At 39.2% G+C, this 15,744-nt stretch overlaps 1 protein-coding gene across 1 annotated transcript in view; it reads right to left on the bottom strand.

Annotated features, from left to right (window-relative positions):
- Ell2 (elongation factor for RNA polymerase II 2) overlaps positions 1 to 15,744 on the bottom strand; it is a 66,096-nt gene that overhangs the window by 6,401 nt on the left and 43,951 nt on the right. Inside the window, exons 5-8 of the mRNA XM_027401851.2 lie at positions 9,372 to 9,631; positions 4,639 to 4,763; positions 4,297 to 4,381; positions 1,987 to 2,554 (exon numbers count right to left, since the gene is read on the bottom strand). Of these exons, the coding sequence (XP_027257652.1) occupies positions 1,987 to 2,554; positions 4,297 to 4,381; positions 4,639 to 4,763; positions 9,372 to 9,631 (1,038 nt within the window). The remainder of the gene's footprint in view (positions 1 to 1,986; positions 2,555 to 4,296; positions 4,382 to 4,638; positions 4,764 to 9,371; positions 9,632 to 15,744) is intronic.

The raw sequence follows: 15,744 nt of genomic DNA, 5'->3' as shown, positions 1-15,744 counted from the left end.
TTTCCTCAAATTCTTTTCTTCCACCTCAAAAAGCAACAGCAAGCAAGGAATACAATGGGACACAAACAATGGAGGCTGTGCCCAGTGCCAGCAGAGCATTTAACACCAGGCATTTAACTCACCCTGGCTACTGCAATGTCTGCACAGTAAAGGAATTCCATCTTAACCCAAGGTCAAGCTTCCATTCTTCCACCAACAGTGTGGCATCTGCCTAGCAATTCAAAGCCTGTGGTGGCAGATGTAGCCAGACAATGAGAGATACTAATTTTACATTAACACCTACTTTTCATGAGCTTCAAACAAGGCAGGAGAAATAACAAAGTCAGGTAGCAGCCTGTTTGGGTCACTATTTTTACTGCCACCCTTTCTGTAGCCAGACAGTGGACTGGATAGGAAGGAAGCTTTCCAGCAGTTCTCACAACAAAGAATTAGTAAATGTGGATTTGTTCCTCTTTTACCTATGATTTAGGGAAAACAGTAAAAACTGTTGTAGTTACTCATGGCTATACTGTTAAAAGTGAGTAAATTCTTAGTATTACACTGTTTAACATACAACTTCCAGGGGCTATGTTTAAACATATTATTAAGGTTATTTTTTTTTTAAAACAAAGTACACTTAATAATTCAAACTCTAATTTGCTGGCAAAATATGTTTACTATAGAACAAATGTGAATTATCTGACAATTTCTCAGTCTTCTGAAAGATAAAATACACTAAACAAATGACATAGACTCAGTGGGCTTATTGTTCACTTAATAGATTTGACTCAGGCATGGCCACAAGAGCCCAAGTCTTCAAGGAAGAGCATCAGGTACAGAATCCTCCTTCCTGCCATAGCTGGCAGGCTAGTTCTAATGGGTACAGAGATGTGGGTCTGGATTTGTCTTCCACTTGTGATGACCATACTTGGTTCTGAAAAGTTTTCCTACATACTGCAAAAGAAGGATTTAAAGACAGTTTATCCAGGTCTCTAACCCCAAAACACACACGTTCCTCTGGTAGTCTTGGCACACGGAGATCTACTGCTACTAGAATAACTCAGAATCACCCTCTAAGGGTGGAAGGGTGGAAAGGAGAGGGTGCCCAGGAAATCTGGCTTATTAAATCTAAACATGAAATTTTACTTCTCCGTTTATCCTGACTTGACAAATTCAAGTACAAAGAGTAGTGTGGATGGGGGGTAAAGACCTTATACTTGGGTCATTATCTACTACTATTATGCTTATCTACACACTTCAAGAGATATGTTTTGCTATGCAATCCACCCAATCTGCGTCAACTATATCTTACTGTAACTCTCCTCTGCAAATTTCACGAGGTGAAAATAATGAAAGCTTCTTCCATTTGGCAGAAATGGTCAGTTAAACCTCAGGATTTTAGGCCTTCAGAGTTATGAGCGAGATAAAGAATAACAAGTGATGTCAGTTTACTAACAAAAATACCCTTAATCTCTATCAAGCTAATAATAGCCAGGCACCTCGTGAAGCAAACTACTTTCATTGCAAATGACAAGATGTAGCTTGACTATTTTACAAAGAATGTGGCAGTCTTTCTGTGACAATATTAATTATAGCAGGATTATCTCTGGTTTCTCAAAAAGGAGGAAATGGGTATTTCTATTGCCTATTGTGTATCTGTTTAAATCAGGTCAAGAATGGCATGTACTTGTTACACTGAGGTTGCAAAATATGATAGAGAAGGAAAAAGTGCCAAAGCAGAGTCTTTGAAGAATGAAGTCATTCTAAAATGCCATTATAAATCTACCTAAAGAAATCATGTTTCATACTTGGTAAAGAGACACTGAAGTGATAGCTACAAGGTGGAAGAAAACGATGTGCTACAATACACATTATTAATATTAATTCAATAGATGATCATTTGCTTAAAAAGCATTATTCTAAGGAGCTTCATCTACAGCTCATGTTCTTCCAGTTTATGAAACACAGAAAGCATTTTGTTTTTTTGTTTAAACAAATGTAAAATACCTTCACTGGGATTCGGACTGGAGTTCCTCAGCTTGGCAGTTTCCTCTCTCTGAAGGTCTTCTTCTTTTTCCTCCACTGTCTCAATGTCGTGTTTTTTTATTTGGTCCTTTTCCTTGTGTTTTTTAGACTTCTTTTTGGACTTTTTGTGAGACACTGGGTGGTTTTCTTCCATAGGCTTTGGACACTTTAGCAGAACTGAGCCAGGGGGTAATGTTTCCAGACAAGTCCTAGAGGTATATTTGTCTTGCTGGTCCTCAAAGATGCTACCATTTGGACTAAAACTGTCAATAGGTAGGTCTTGAGTCCCCCGGCCTTCTGGAGTGCTAGGGGAGTTGGAGTTGGAGTTTACAGTCTGAGGAGGATTTGAGACAGGAAGGTGGGTTGAAGGCAGCGGTGAGGGTGTAGGGATGGCTGCAGCTGCAGGGGGTGGTAGGAGGCCTGCAGGAGATTTCTCATTGGTGGGATTCAAATGGCCATTTAGTGTTGGTGGGACTCTGTTTGTCAGGTGAGATATTCGAGCTTTTTTGTTCATTAGAGGATCGATGAAATCTGAGTCCAAAGGTCGTTTCTGGGGTGGGGGGAGAAAGGATGAGATTTGACAGCTGATCAGCCTTACTCATCATACTATAAGCTTACTCAAAAATTGAAGTCCTCAATGCCATTTAAGAACTCCTAACCAAATGTAAATTCCAATTTTAGTTCTTCTGTCAAAAGTAGAATAGGGGAATGGTGCCAAATAGTGACTTCAGTTCTTGCAGGCTACCCTACACCCCAGAGATTGTTGTGATTTATGTGCACTAGACTACCCGTACAGCACTAAATAGGAGCAACCACCCTCCATGCTAGCTTCAGCTGGCCTAGCAAGTGAGAAGAGAAAGCAGTTTGCACCATCTGACTCTGAGCACCCCCTAGACTGGTAAAGGACAACGTGCCCAGACTCTAATTGGCTAAAGTGTTCCAGTTGTAAATATGTTGGCTGTCACTTATCAGATGGCTGTCATTATCACACTGTGAACTAGCTCATCTTTACATTCATTTCTTTAAGTATAGCTATCATTGTTGAAATGCCATTTTATTTTTTTTTCACTGTAAACATATGTTCACAATGTTGTAAACTAAGTCTATTTAGACTGGCTCATTAAAATGAGTCTGGTACACTTTAAAAATCTTGTTATGTTAGCTCAATCCAGTATTCACAATAACACTATAGAGATAACGAAGGGAAATAAACAAGTGAAAAGTATAAAATTACAGGCCAGTTAAATATTTTGTGTTTGGGGGCTGGAGAGATGGCTCAGCAGTTAAGAGCACTAGCTGTTTTTTTCAGAGGACCTGCATCCAATTCCCAGAATCTACATGGCAGCTCACAACTGTCTGTAACTCCAGTTCCTGGGGATCTGATACCCTCACAGACATACGTGTAGGCAAAACACCAATGCACATGAAATAAATAAATCTTTAAAAAAAATTGGACTTAGAAGAAAATAAATTAACCCATGAATTCATTCCTGTTTTCACTTTAGCATCCAGCATGTAATTTGGCCAGAGCAGATTCAGATCACAGCGGTTGGTGTTAAAAGTTAAGTCTCCACAGACAACCGACACCTGAGGGTGGACCTACTCATCTGTCCTCCAGCTGCATTCCTCATGATGATATCTGACACTCTGACACACAGCTAGCCTCTTGCCTGTGTTCCCCACAATCTGTCTGCTTTCCCCTAGATCTTCAGAGTAGCATACAGAGAGAGGAAGTGCTGTATTAGAATCCTGGGGTGGGCAGAGAGGCCTCTGCCACCATGGGGCCAAAGCACTCAGGACAGGAGAGCTCTCTGAGATGACCCACTGAGATGATTCTCAACTAGAATACAGTCTGAGACACCTTCTGATTTCAGTCAAACTGAAAAAAAAAAAAAAAACCTTTAAGGCAATGTATTTAGAAAGTGCCCCAAACATATTTTCTGTAAGAATATTCTTCCAGACACATTTCAGATAAAATCAAATATCTTCAATCTCTGATATAACATGAGAATTATATGGGACTTTATGTGTCTTCCAGTTAGGGACCAAAGTGCAAAGCAGAAAATTTTACAATAAATTTAAATTTTAGAAGTGGCAAGCAAGGCATGCATCAAGCCCTTTGATAAGCAGTGCAGCACAGTGTAAAGCATTCTAAATGAGGTCAAAACTGAAAGATTGGCCATGAATTAGTTCTGGGCAGGTCATCTATACAGCTTCCCTCACCTACAAATCAGACTGAATTACTGCACTGCAGGGCAGGCAGGCCTGGGATTCTGTAACTTCCTGACATACCTGAGGAGATGAGGCAGAATCTTTGCTGGAACACATGGGAGACTCTGAGCGGCTAGTGCCAGCATTCTGAGATGGATTTAATTTTCTGTAAAGGAAACGTATTTTCCAGGCAAATATAAATTAACATTCAGATCCATCATAAACAGAATTCTATTATTTTTTTCTAAAAAAAAGTGATGACATTTTCAAAGTTGTTCTTAAATTTCATCATTTTTTTTTTTACTCTGAAATGAACAGAACAGAAAACTATCCCTGCTTCTTTTTCCCACCTCAACACCAAAATAACACTGAGTAGTGTATTACTTATCATCTGTAAAGACAAAAGGGAAAAAAGGAACTTACCTAGAGAGCACTGACTCTAATGACCGTCTATCTGTTTCACTGTAACCCGGCCAGTCTCGCTGGAGCTCCTTAAACACATAGTCCTTTAAGGTATAGGAGAGGTCCTTAGGATTCAGATTGGCCACCTGGAGCACAGTATGCAGACAGAGCATTAGGTATTCCTGTTGGCTATACACATCTTTTTAATGATCCTCCTGGGAATATGTCCAAAGGACCCTACATCATACCACAGAAACACTTGTGTATAATGTTCACTGCTGCTACTGTACTCATACCAGAAAGGAAATGAAGCCAACCTATGTGTCCATATTCTGTTGAAAAATGGATAACAACAATGCGGGCGCGCGCGCGCGCACACACACACACACACACACTGGAATTTTAAGAAAAATGAAATTTGCAGGAAAATAGATGGAGCTGAAAAATACACTATATGAAGTGAAGGAATCTAGTCTCAGAAGACAAAAATCCTCATGTACTTTCTTGTATGTTTACTTGAACCTTTGATGTTTGTACATACATAATTTTTTGTATGTGACCTCATGCCACAGCATATGAAGATAACTTTGTGGAGTCAGTTTTCTCAGAGCTCTGTGTGGGCTCTGAGGACTGACTCTAAGCCAGGGTTGCAGAGAAGCACTTAAACCCACTGAGCCATTTTCTGTGTCACTGAGTCACAATGCAAATCCCTGGTTACTTCTATTTAAGCAGAAAACAATCAGGGCCCCACTAACAAGTTACCTCTCAGCCAGCAGCATGAAGTGTCTCTACAAATACTACCAATTTTGATAATCATGCTTTTTATTTTTCAAGTTTATTTCTTTTATTTGCCAACTTTCCTGAAGGACTTTTATTCAAGGTCTTGGAAATCCCCTTAAGCCATAAGCTAAATCACAAACTAAAGGGTGCTCAATATCTTTTAGAGGGCTTATTCCCAAGTGAAACCTTTTCCTACCCCTTAACTACAATTCCTAGAATATCCAGTCAACAATCTACTCACTACACAAATCTATGGGCTTATGCCAAACTAAAAATACTTAAAAATTTTTTATTGACAGTTTTACACTTTACATAATGAATTTTAGTCATTTTAACCCTGCATTCTCCTTTCTCATTCATCTCAACAAGTCTCCCTCCTACACACTAAAAATACTTCTTAAGGCTAGGGAAAGGTATTACTTCCCATAAGTTTGGGAATAGTCTTTCCAGTAATTTTACTTCTTGTTATGTCTTTTCAAGAATACTGTCAGATTTAATAATACCACTAATCAACTCTGTAAATAAATTAATACTAGATGTAACCAGACTTTTATTTTTTGAGGTGGATTATACAGAAAAATGGTTTTCTTTTTCTAGTCTCTCTGACAACATACAAACTAACACTACATCCCCACCACAATCCACTTTTGAGGTTTGTGAATGGACAGTCTTCTGGTCACTTCCCTTCCCTCAGGGCCTTTCTTAAGACTCCTATGATCATGCCTTTATATGCGGATGTGCTCAATAACTGTCTTCTGCCCTATTTTCTTCATTCTTCTCACTCCTGAGCTCACTCAACTGTAAAATTTACAATGTACAATCTGTATGCCAATCCCTAAATGTATGGTTCCAGTCCCAAATGTCCTCTGAATACTTATGTATTCATCTATTGGATATGTCTAACCAACATTTCACTACACCCTTACACCTATCCCTTTTCTGCACGTCTCTAATCAGTAACTCAACATCCACTGATTTGCTCTGGTCAGTACCTACCCACAACCACAGCCCCCTTTCTTTTCTTCATATATGTTAGGAAGGTTTGCTCAAAATGTATCTCTAGTCTATGAAACCAACTCCACCAGACCAGGTCACCAACACATTACACCTTGATTTCTGCAGTAGACTTATTTAAGAAGTCTTTCTCTTCCATTCTCAACCCCCAAGCCATTTTGACATACAAGTGAGTGGTCTTATTCAAAGCACACATCACATTACAGTATGTTCTTGCTTAAACTCCACTGCTACTCCCATTTAAATCAATATAATCTCCTTACCCCTGGTCTGCAATGCTTTCTGCGATTTAGTCTCCATCCCTTCTACCAGGCTTACAGAAATGATGACTCCTCTTTTGTTTTTCATTTCAGCTAAGAGAAAACCATCCAAGAAAGAGGTTCTCAAAACTCCCCTTTATGAGTAGATCTCTTGCCCAGCCCCTCTATCTTGTAGATATACTTCAGAAGGCCAGAGATTACCATGTGGTGGGGGAATCATGGGACATCTCACACCTACAATGTTATCTGGTATAGTCTAGGCACAGTCTCCCTTGTATTCACATGCAAAATTATATAGATTTGAAGTATCTTTCCATATACTATAAATAACCTTAAGATTACTTACAACAGCCAATAAAATATAAATGTTATATATAGGTTGCTATATGTCATTGAGGAATAATGACAAGGAATAAAGTCTATGTATGTTCAGTATAGATACAATTAAAAAGCTTTGGACTTCAATTAGTTGAATTCAAAGGTGTAGAGCCTGCTGACACAGAGAACCAGCTGTACTAAATGAATGGAATGAGTGATCAATGAATGTGAGCTTGACTCATACACCCACAAGTTAAGATTCAAGTTTAATGTGTTCTTTTGATTGTTTAAAAAAGGTTTTCTAGGAAAAGTCCATTCTAAGGAAAAGGAAGCTGTACATTTGTATATCAACTTAAAGGTAAATATTTAAGTATTTTAATATTTTAATTAATAACATTGACAGGGTACTCAAAGAAAATTACAATGTAAGTAACAAATCAGCAAAAATATCTACTGGCATGGGCAAAACAGAACTGATCATTTTAGCTAGCATGTTTCTTACCTAGTCAGTGATAAAACAACCAATTTTTTAATAATCTGTTTATTCTGTTACTCTACTCCTTTTCATGTCAGTGTTGATCAGTTTCATGAAGCAGAAGTTGTATTAGCGGTTAGGAATGTTCAGGATAAGGAATGTATAGGTATCTGGCTTAAGTCAAAGTTCTTAATATGTGTGTTTTCTCCCCTCTGCAGATGAAATACCTAGCCATACTGTGCGTGGCACGTAATGTGTGAGCTTCCACCATGGTAGGTGGCACTGGCCTCTCTGTTTTCCCTAGGCTAGTGTTTTCAGATCATATTGAACATCTCAGTTACTCAAGGGCTTTATACAATATTGATGCTCACACCCTTCTTTCAGATGCTTCATTGGTTTGTGTGGGGTGGAATCTGGCACAAGTACTTCTTAAACAGATCCTTGAGATATATACAATATACAGCTAGGATGAAACTATACTCAATGATTCTTCAAAGCAATATGAGACTCACTCTCACATGCAATTGTTCAGGGTCAAGGATACCTATTTTTTGATACGGTTATCCATACTTACAACATCACAAAACTAATTTCTATCTTAGGAAGTAATAAAAACTTTCTGTAGATGCATTTTCCATGTATTTTGTGATATGCGACCTGACTCTCTCCCCAACAGAAGACTGAACTAACACACTCTGTCTCTGTATCACACATTTCCCCTTCCTCTTTCTCTTTAGTTTTATTAAGGGCTGTGTGACATATAGATCCCCCAAAATGACTGAAGGACTAGCTAATCCCAACCTGCAGATGATGGCTTTATTCTCTCATGACATTTTAGTACTATATTTTGAATGTAAGATACTAATTAGTAAAAAATAGACGTAAAAATGTTTTAAAAAATGATGAAACTCAAGAACGACTTTGAAAATGTCATCACTTTTTTTGGAAAAATAGACAGAATTCATGGATCTGAATGTTAATTTACATTTATCACTTGAAGTAATTATGATAAATAAAGGAAATCATTATCTTCCCTATGTAGCTTGTGATTATAAAGTAACTGCTCATAGCTACTCTTGAAATACTCATATCCCATAATAAGAACAAGTGACTGACCTTGGCATACACAGTGGCCAAAAAATACAAATAAGGGCTTCAAAGAATATGGAGGTAAGGACACATTCTAAATGATTTACTAGGCAAGAGTATTGTGCTTTACACCAACTGAAGACCAACAGAGGACATCATACAACTTTGCCTGTATAAACTAATGAAATGCAGGTGACAGTTTAAGATGAAAACTTAAGATGAAAACAAACAAAAACTTCCCCAGTTCTTAATGAAATTTTGGGCAAAACTGGTTTCAGCAAAATGAGGACAATGCTCACATTTCAACCACTTTTTAATGAAACACTCTAAAAAGACAGCTTAAACTGTACATAGTGGTGCATAACACTACTGTCAGCACTCAGGAGGCTGAGGCAGGATGACCACCAAAACTGAGTTCATAGCAAGCCTGAGAAACTTGGCAGACCTCATCTTAAAAAACAAAAAACAGCCCAGGATATTCTACCCTAATAATATTAAAGAGTTATTTTTATACATGAAATTTGTTTATCTCAAAAATAGTTACAATATTATCAAGATCAAGCAGAGGTTTTAGTTGTTGTTTTAAAGACAATCCTACAGAGGTGGGAACTGACTCTGTAGTTCAGGATTCTCCTGCCTGCACCTCCTGAGTGCTGTTAAAGGCATATCCTGTTTGTGAGGTCCTAGGGATCAAGCCTAGGGCTTCAAGCATACTGGGGAAGTATTCTATCAACTAAGCTTCACCCACGGTCCATCAAATGTTCTTAGGGGAACCTCCCCAGAAGGCACACACAGATCCTCTCTCAAGTTGTCCTCACCTGTTGCAGAATTGCTCCCAAAGAGTTCTTGTCCTTTTGATTGACGCCATCCTTCTGCAGGCGGGCAAGTAGCTCAGGTTTCTTGTAGGCTTTTAGCGCCAGTAAGTGGATGACCCTGTCCCTGTATGGCCTCTGAGAAACACTGCTGCCACCATGTGTCTTTCGAATTGTGTTTGCAGGGTTCATGGGGGTTGACCTTTTCCTCTCAGGAACTGCATCTGAGATGGCTTGAGGCGCTTTCCGAATTTGCACTCTTTTCCCTAATGTCAAGCAGAAAAGACACTGTTACAAATCTGTGTTATATATAACATAATGAGCATTTTTAGTTGCCATAACCCAATCTAGATAACTTTTTATTATTTCTAGAAGAAATAATGGTCATTTTAAATTTTTACTTTAAGGAAATAAAGTATTTTGATGAAGTTGCCTATAATATAGAATAGGAATTTTTAATAGGATTATTCCTTAAAATACATACTATAGATGTACTTTTGACATTTAGCTACACATGGACAGTAATTAGTGATACAAACAACCTAACAGAAAATTTTAGATTGCTGACTATTTGGTGACAGGTAGAAATAAAGTAATCTCAATGCTTTCCTGTGTCTCTTTACAGTACTTAAATCTGTGTATAATACATCACTTATAAAAAAGTGAGTAGTAAACAAGGAGGACCCTAAAAGAGACAAACATTGTGCCCTGGAGAAGGGGAAAGGGTCAAGATCCCCTGAGCAAATTGAGAGCATGGGAAGAGGGGGGAGGGAGCTAGGAGAATGAGAAGGGAAGAAGAGGAAGAATGCAGAGGTCATGAGGGAGCAGAAAGGTTGAGTCAGGGGAAGAATAGAAGATAACAAGAATGGAGATACCATAATAGAGGGAGACACTTTAGGTTTCCAGAGAAATCAGGCACTAGGGAAATGTCTGGAGATATATACACAGATGAAACCAGCTAACAATCTAAGCAACAGAGGAGAGGCTACACTAAATGCCCTCCCCTAATAATGAGATTGATGACTGACTTATATACCCCCCGATAGCCCTCATCCAGCAGCTGGTGGAAGTAGAAGCTGACACCCACAACTAATCACTCAACTGAACTGGAATCTAATTGCAGAGAAGAATGAGTGATGGGCAAAGGGGGTGCAGACCAAGCTCGTGAAACCCACAGAGACAGCTGACCTGAACATCGGGGAGCTCTTGGTCCCCAGATTGATAGCTGAGATACCAACCAGCATGGGACTGATTCAGACCCCAGAACATGGGATTTGGTGAAGAAACCTCGGAAATCTACAGGACCTCCTGTAGTAGTTCAGAACTTATCCCTAGCTTAGGTGTGGATCTTGGGAGCCCAATCCACATAGAAGGATACTCTCTGAGCCAAGACACATGGGGGTGGGCCTAGGCCCTATCCCAAAGGACATGATATGATAGACACTTATGATCCCCTTTGGAAGGCCTCACCCTTCCTGGGGAGCAGAAAGAATATGTGATAGGTAGGGTGTTAGTTGTGAAGGGAGTGGTGGGGGAGGATGGGAGGGAGTAGGAACTGGGACTGACATGTAAAACAATCTTGTTTCTAATTCAAATTAAAAAAAAAGAAAAAAAGGAGTAGAAACAGGAGCTCACATACCAAGGGAACATCGCCTCACAATAACATAGAGAAATACATGTCAGACTTCATAAGAAAACACAGTTGACTAACTCAGGGCAGAACTGTCATAAATCTATAGACACAGACATCACAAGGAACAGTGAACATCTACTTGGCAACCACTGGAGATGGTCCTTTTTAGTAGCAATAACACATTTTACAAGTAAAATCAAGCCAATCAACTCACTAAACACACTCTCAGAAGACAAATAGATCTGTCTTTATAAATTACACAGGCAAGTCAGATAGATGTATGGAAAATGGTACAAGAAGACACACCACTCCCTCTGGGCAGTGTCATCTGTGTCAGTAACACTTTCTGCTTAGGCAGAAGACTGACAGTTGGCCAAATGGCAACTTCTAGAAAATTTGTGTCAGGATTGACCAGAGTACACTCTCTATTCAAATCCATCCAGAAGAGCATCCCATAGCGTTTAGCAACTGTTCTTTGGTAAAGAACAGAAAGCAGCATACAACCTCTTTTTATAGTTTCTGAAGTAGAATCTCTTAGCTTATTTACTATGTATTATGTCCAACTCTGTTCCCTCAGGTGAAGGAAAGGGGAAAACTGGCAATGATGCACCAAATGGAGCGACTGCACTAGGAGTAAGACTAAAAAGTAGATTCGATAGCTAAGTAAAAGCAGTTCTTATGAACTGGGTCTAGAGATAAATCAGCTTTGGGAAGTCTGCTTATTAATATTTCTGTCCAGGCTGGACCCAGAGAAAACTTAAATATCATTCTATCTCATTTCTGGGAAACTTCTGTCAGCTGGCATACTTCTTTGCAATTTAGACATAGTGATGGCAAGTTTCAAATTAAATTACTGTACAGTGAAGGAACACAACACTAGGGAGTATTGCCTCAGGATAAGAAAAACTAGTTATGTAAAGTTTTAAGAGGTAGACTTAAAGCTGTTTTCTATATATTTTATAATTTAGAAAAAGCTGGATCTGATAAGAAAGGATTAATATTTATCATGCACCAATTATGGTGTAGTGAAGAGAAGGCTATGTATGCTAAGGGCTTCATGCCAGTGATTTCTTCAAGGTGAGCCTTATCTCCATTTCACAGTTGAGAAATCTGGGGTTTTCAGTGGGAGATGCTCAAAATAGTAAAGTGTTTATTCAGCATGGTGGGAAGGTCTGTGGCTACACCCAAATCTCATCACTTGTACCTGTTCGTGGGAAAGATTTTATGAACAAATGCCTAATGCTTTCCTGTTGTTTCATGTTGGGCTGTAAGCTCTGTGAGGGCAAGGCCATGGCTACTTTCCACCAGCAGAATGAGTCAGTAAGCACTAAGGACCGCAGATGACAGCAAGCCAGCAAGCAGAGAGGTGGGAGTCAATGAAGTCTGTATTTTCCCACATTGCTGGACTGCCAGTCTAAAGACACACAGAAATCTGTAATGCAAACCCTTTAGTCTATCATTTATCAGCTGTGACAGTACTAATGTCATGTTCTTTGACCATGCAATAGAAAAAATAGGGTCAGTATCATGAAAATACAGGAAATATTCTAAATTCACACTTCTGTCTGGCTTGCTAATTCCTGCAGAAAAGAACCTGCTTAACTCCCTTCCCAACCAAGCTATCAGTCAGAAGTCACTCATCTCATCACTGTGTCTACCTGATCTACCTCAGGTCCTTGCTCTCAAAATACTCCCAGAGATTGTTGCATTTCCTTTCACCCTCCCAGAAGGAAGCACAAGGAAAACAAAGGAGGCTAACTTTGCCCCAATGAGGGGAAAGGAGTATGATGTTGGATAGATAAATGGATTCTGATGAGGGAGAGGGCTGCGTCTTTACTGAGACCTAGTGCTGAGCCCTCTGACAACTGCTCCCAATGCACCAACACCACCATTCCTTCAGTTGTCTGGTCATTGGGTGACCATTCCTTCCAAAGGTTTAAGAACAACTCAATAACACTAGTACTGAATTACATTTAAACATCACTTGCCTCTGTCTCTCCAAACTGTTTGTGCCTATTCAATCAGAAGAGATGCCAAGACTAAGGAAAGAGACATTATAGATGAAGAAACAAATAAAAGAAATATTTATAGAATTGTGATGCTAAAGAAAAGGAGGTAGGACGGCCTATTTTATCTTTAATATTTGCCTCAGAAAGGCCCTTTTTAATAAAGCCTGTGGGAAAACCTAATTCTCTTCCCAGACCCAACTGCTAATCAATTCCCCAGGCTCTTTCAAATACAGCAGCAGTGGCATCAACAGAGTTGGCTAATCTGGGACTATATCTGAGTCACTGTTACATTTAATTACGAGTCCATCTCTAGTTTCTCCATTTAATACTAGATGGTAAAATTATTTATCCTTCAGCCAATGGCTCCGAGTTAACAATGTGAAAGGAAAATGTAGCCATCTTCTGTAGTTGTTTTTCTGCTTGATGGAAACTGGCTAGCACGGTTAGCAACAGAGACCCAAGGTTGCAGACAGCATATGCAGGATAGGAAGGATGACTTGGACTCTGGTTAAATATGTAATCTATACAACAGCCTCTGCTGGTACCATCTGGCACCTATGGTACTTTACAAAGTTTCAGCACACATACACACACACACACACACACACACACACACACACACACACACACACAGTTAGAACTATAATAGATCTTAGATGTTCTCTAGTTCAAATACTCCTTATCTAGTACCTGAGAGATTTAGGTAGTCAGTGACTAGTTCCATCACTCAGATATATGCTAACTCATCAAAAATAAGAGAGTGGAAAAACTGGAAGAAAATCATAGATATTAGATCTGCTGGGTTAATTTTATATGGTTGCATAAGTATCAATCTATACTATACAAAGATTTGCAGGTCAAAGAAATCCCAGAATTTAGGTAGGAGTCAAGAGGTGAACTTAGCATATTAGGGAACAAAGCGTTGGGGACTAGTGACTTTTCCTTATGAAGAACATGACAATGTTCACTACTGATGCAAACATCAAGAGCAGAAGTGGAATGTTACTAACAAGTTGCCATCACATTGTCTAAGTAAAAACATCCCTGGGTGCTCTCCAGTCAAGCAGGTTTTGCTCTGTTCCCCACAGGAGAGCTTCAGAAGCACACAACCCAGCAAACTAGGCCAGGTGACCCCAAGGCTCCTGGCAGTGCAAACTTCCTCCCTTAAGCTTGGCTTGTGGCCCTAGCTCAGCTGGCAAAGGCCCAGCCTGGCACTGTGCCACACCACACCACAGCAGGACCAGCATGACTCTCAGCTGCCTCCACCCAGACTCACACCACTGAAAGGAACCTTGTTCTGCAGGTACCTAGGCTGGCATAGGTGAGTGTCTGGTGTCATTTTACACAGCACACTCAGTTATAAGCTAAGTGAGTAACTCCTGCTATTTAAGAACAAGAATACATGTTCATGAGGACATGCCTTTATCATCATTATTTATTTATGAGCCCAACAATCTGATGTGCAAAATGGTGAGATAATCATAACCTACTTCATGGAGTAGACAAGAGATTTAGATGAGGAACTACATACAAAGTAATATATAACTTGTATATAATGAGCACCCAATAAGTACTGGGTAATTTTAATAGCACAGGCTGATTGACTAACATTTTAAACAACTAAATGAGCCAGGTATTATAAAAAGTAGGAAAATACAAATTGATCTCCCCAGCAGGAAAGGATCAAGTTGTAAAGAACAGATGATAAGAAGCTCAAATGCAACATATCCGGGTAGAGTAAAACTTAAAGGGAACAACACAAAGTTCAAAGGGAGCCTAGGGTCTTCAGGGTTGATCTGGCTTTGATTAACAATACTATTTGTTTCCTTAATCTGAGGTGAGGAACTGAAGGCAGTCCAGATATTATAATACAAATAACTAAAAGGTTGTGACACAGGCCATATTAAGGAAAATTAAAAGGAGTGTGGGTTATGTGACCCAGAGAAAATGACCGAGGATGTTAATGACAAGATTTAAGATCAGAGAAGAGTACAGTATAGTGATAGTTAAGTGGTCAAGGAACTGAGGACAGGGAGAAAAAGAATAAAGAAGACACACTGGATGGCAGAGATAACTACAGGGCTCTGATGAGACGAGAGAGATAGCATCTTGTTCAGATTTAAACTTTGATAAGTTTAGGTTTGATAAGATAGGTTATCCCTAAAGTATATGTAAATTATAATCCCTATAAGAAAACGTAAAGCTCTAAAATTCCTGCTACCATCAGAAAGTACATTATTGGAGGGATTCCAGATGTTGACATGTTTGTCATATGAACTGGATATTGGGGTTCATGTCTGTAAGCCTAGCTCTTGAGAGGCCTGAGGCTGGAGGGTTGCAAACTTGAAGCCAGCCTGTTTGACACAGTGAACTTCAGAATGCCATGGACTATGGAGTGAGATTCCCTAAAGCAAGTAAGCCAGCCAGCCAGTCACCTTGTAAGTTAGCTGTGTAAACTGTGTAGTTCCCACATGACTGAGACAAAATTCATCCCGAATACAGGGGACATTTAAGTACAAATTGCAGGAAAGGTATAGTAGTCTTTGCTGATTTGCAAACTTTAGAATAAACACAGGTAAGAGTTCCCAGATAGTTATATTAAGGAAAAATCATTTTTGATAATTTGAGTCCCTCCAGTAACTATTTCATTGTTTATAAAATGATGGTATTATATTAAAACAACACTTAAAAAATGACAGATAATTCACATTTTAAAGTTAAAATGTTAAATGGAGGA

The sequence above is a fragment of the Cricetulus griseus genome, chromosome 2, assembly GCF_003668045.3.
Source record: "Cricetulus griseus strain 17A/GY chromosome 2, alternate assembly CriGri-PICRH-1.0, whole genome shotgun sequence".
NCBI classification, from domain to species: Eukaryota; Metazoa; Chordata; class Mammalia; order Rodentia; family Cricetidae; genus Cricetulus; species Cricetulus griseus.
The sequence above is the reverse complement of the archived record's forward strand: the minus strand, read 5'-3'. Positions and strand labels throughout refer to the sequence as shown.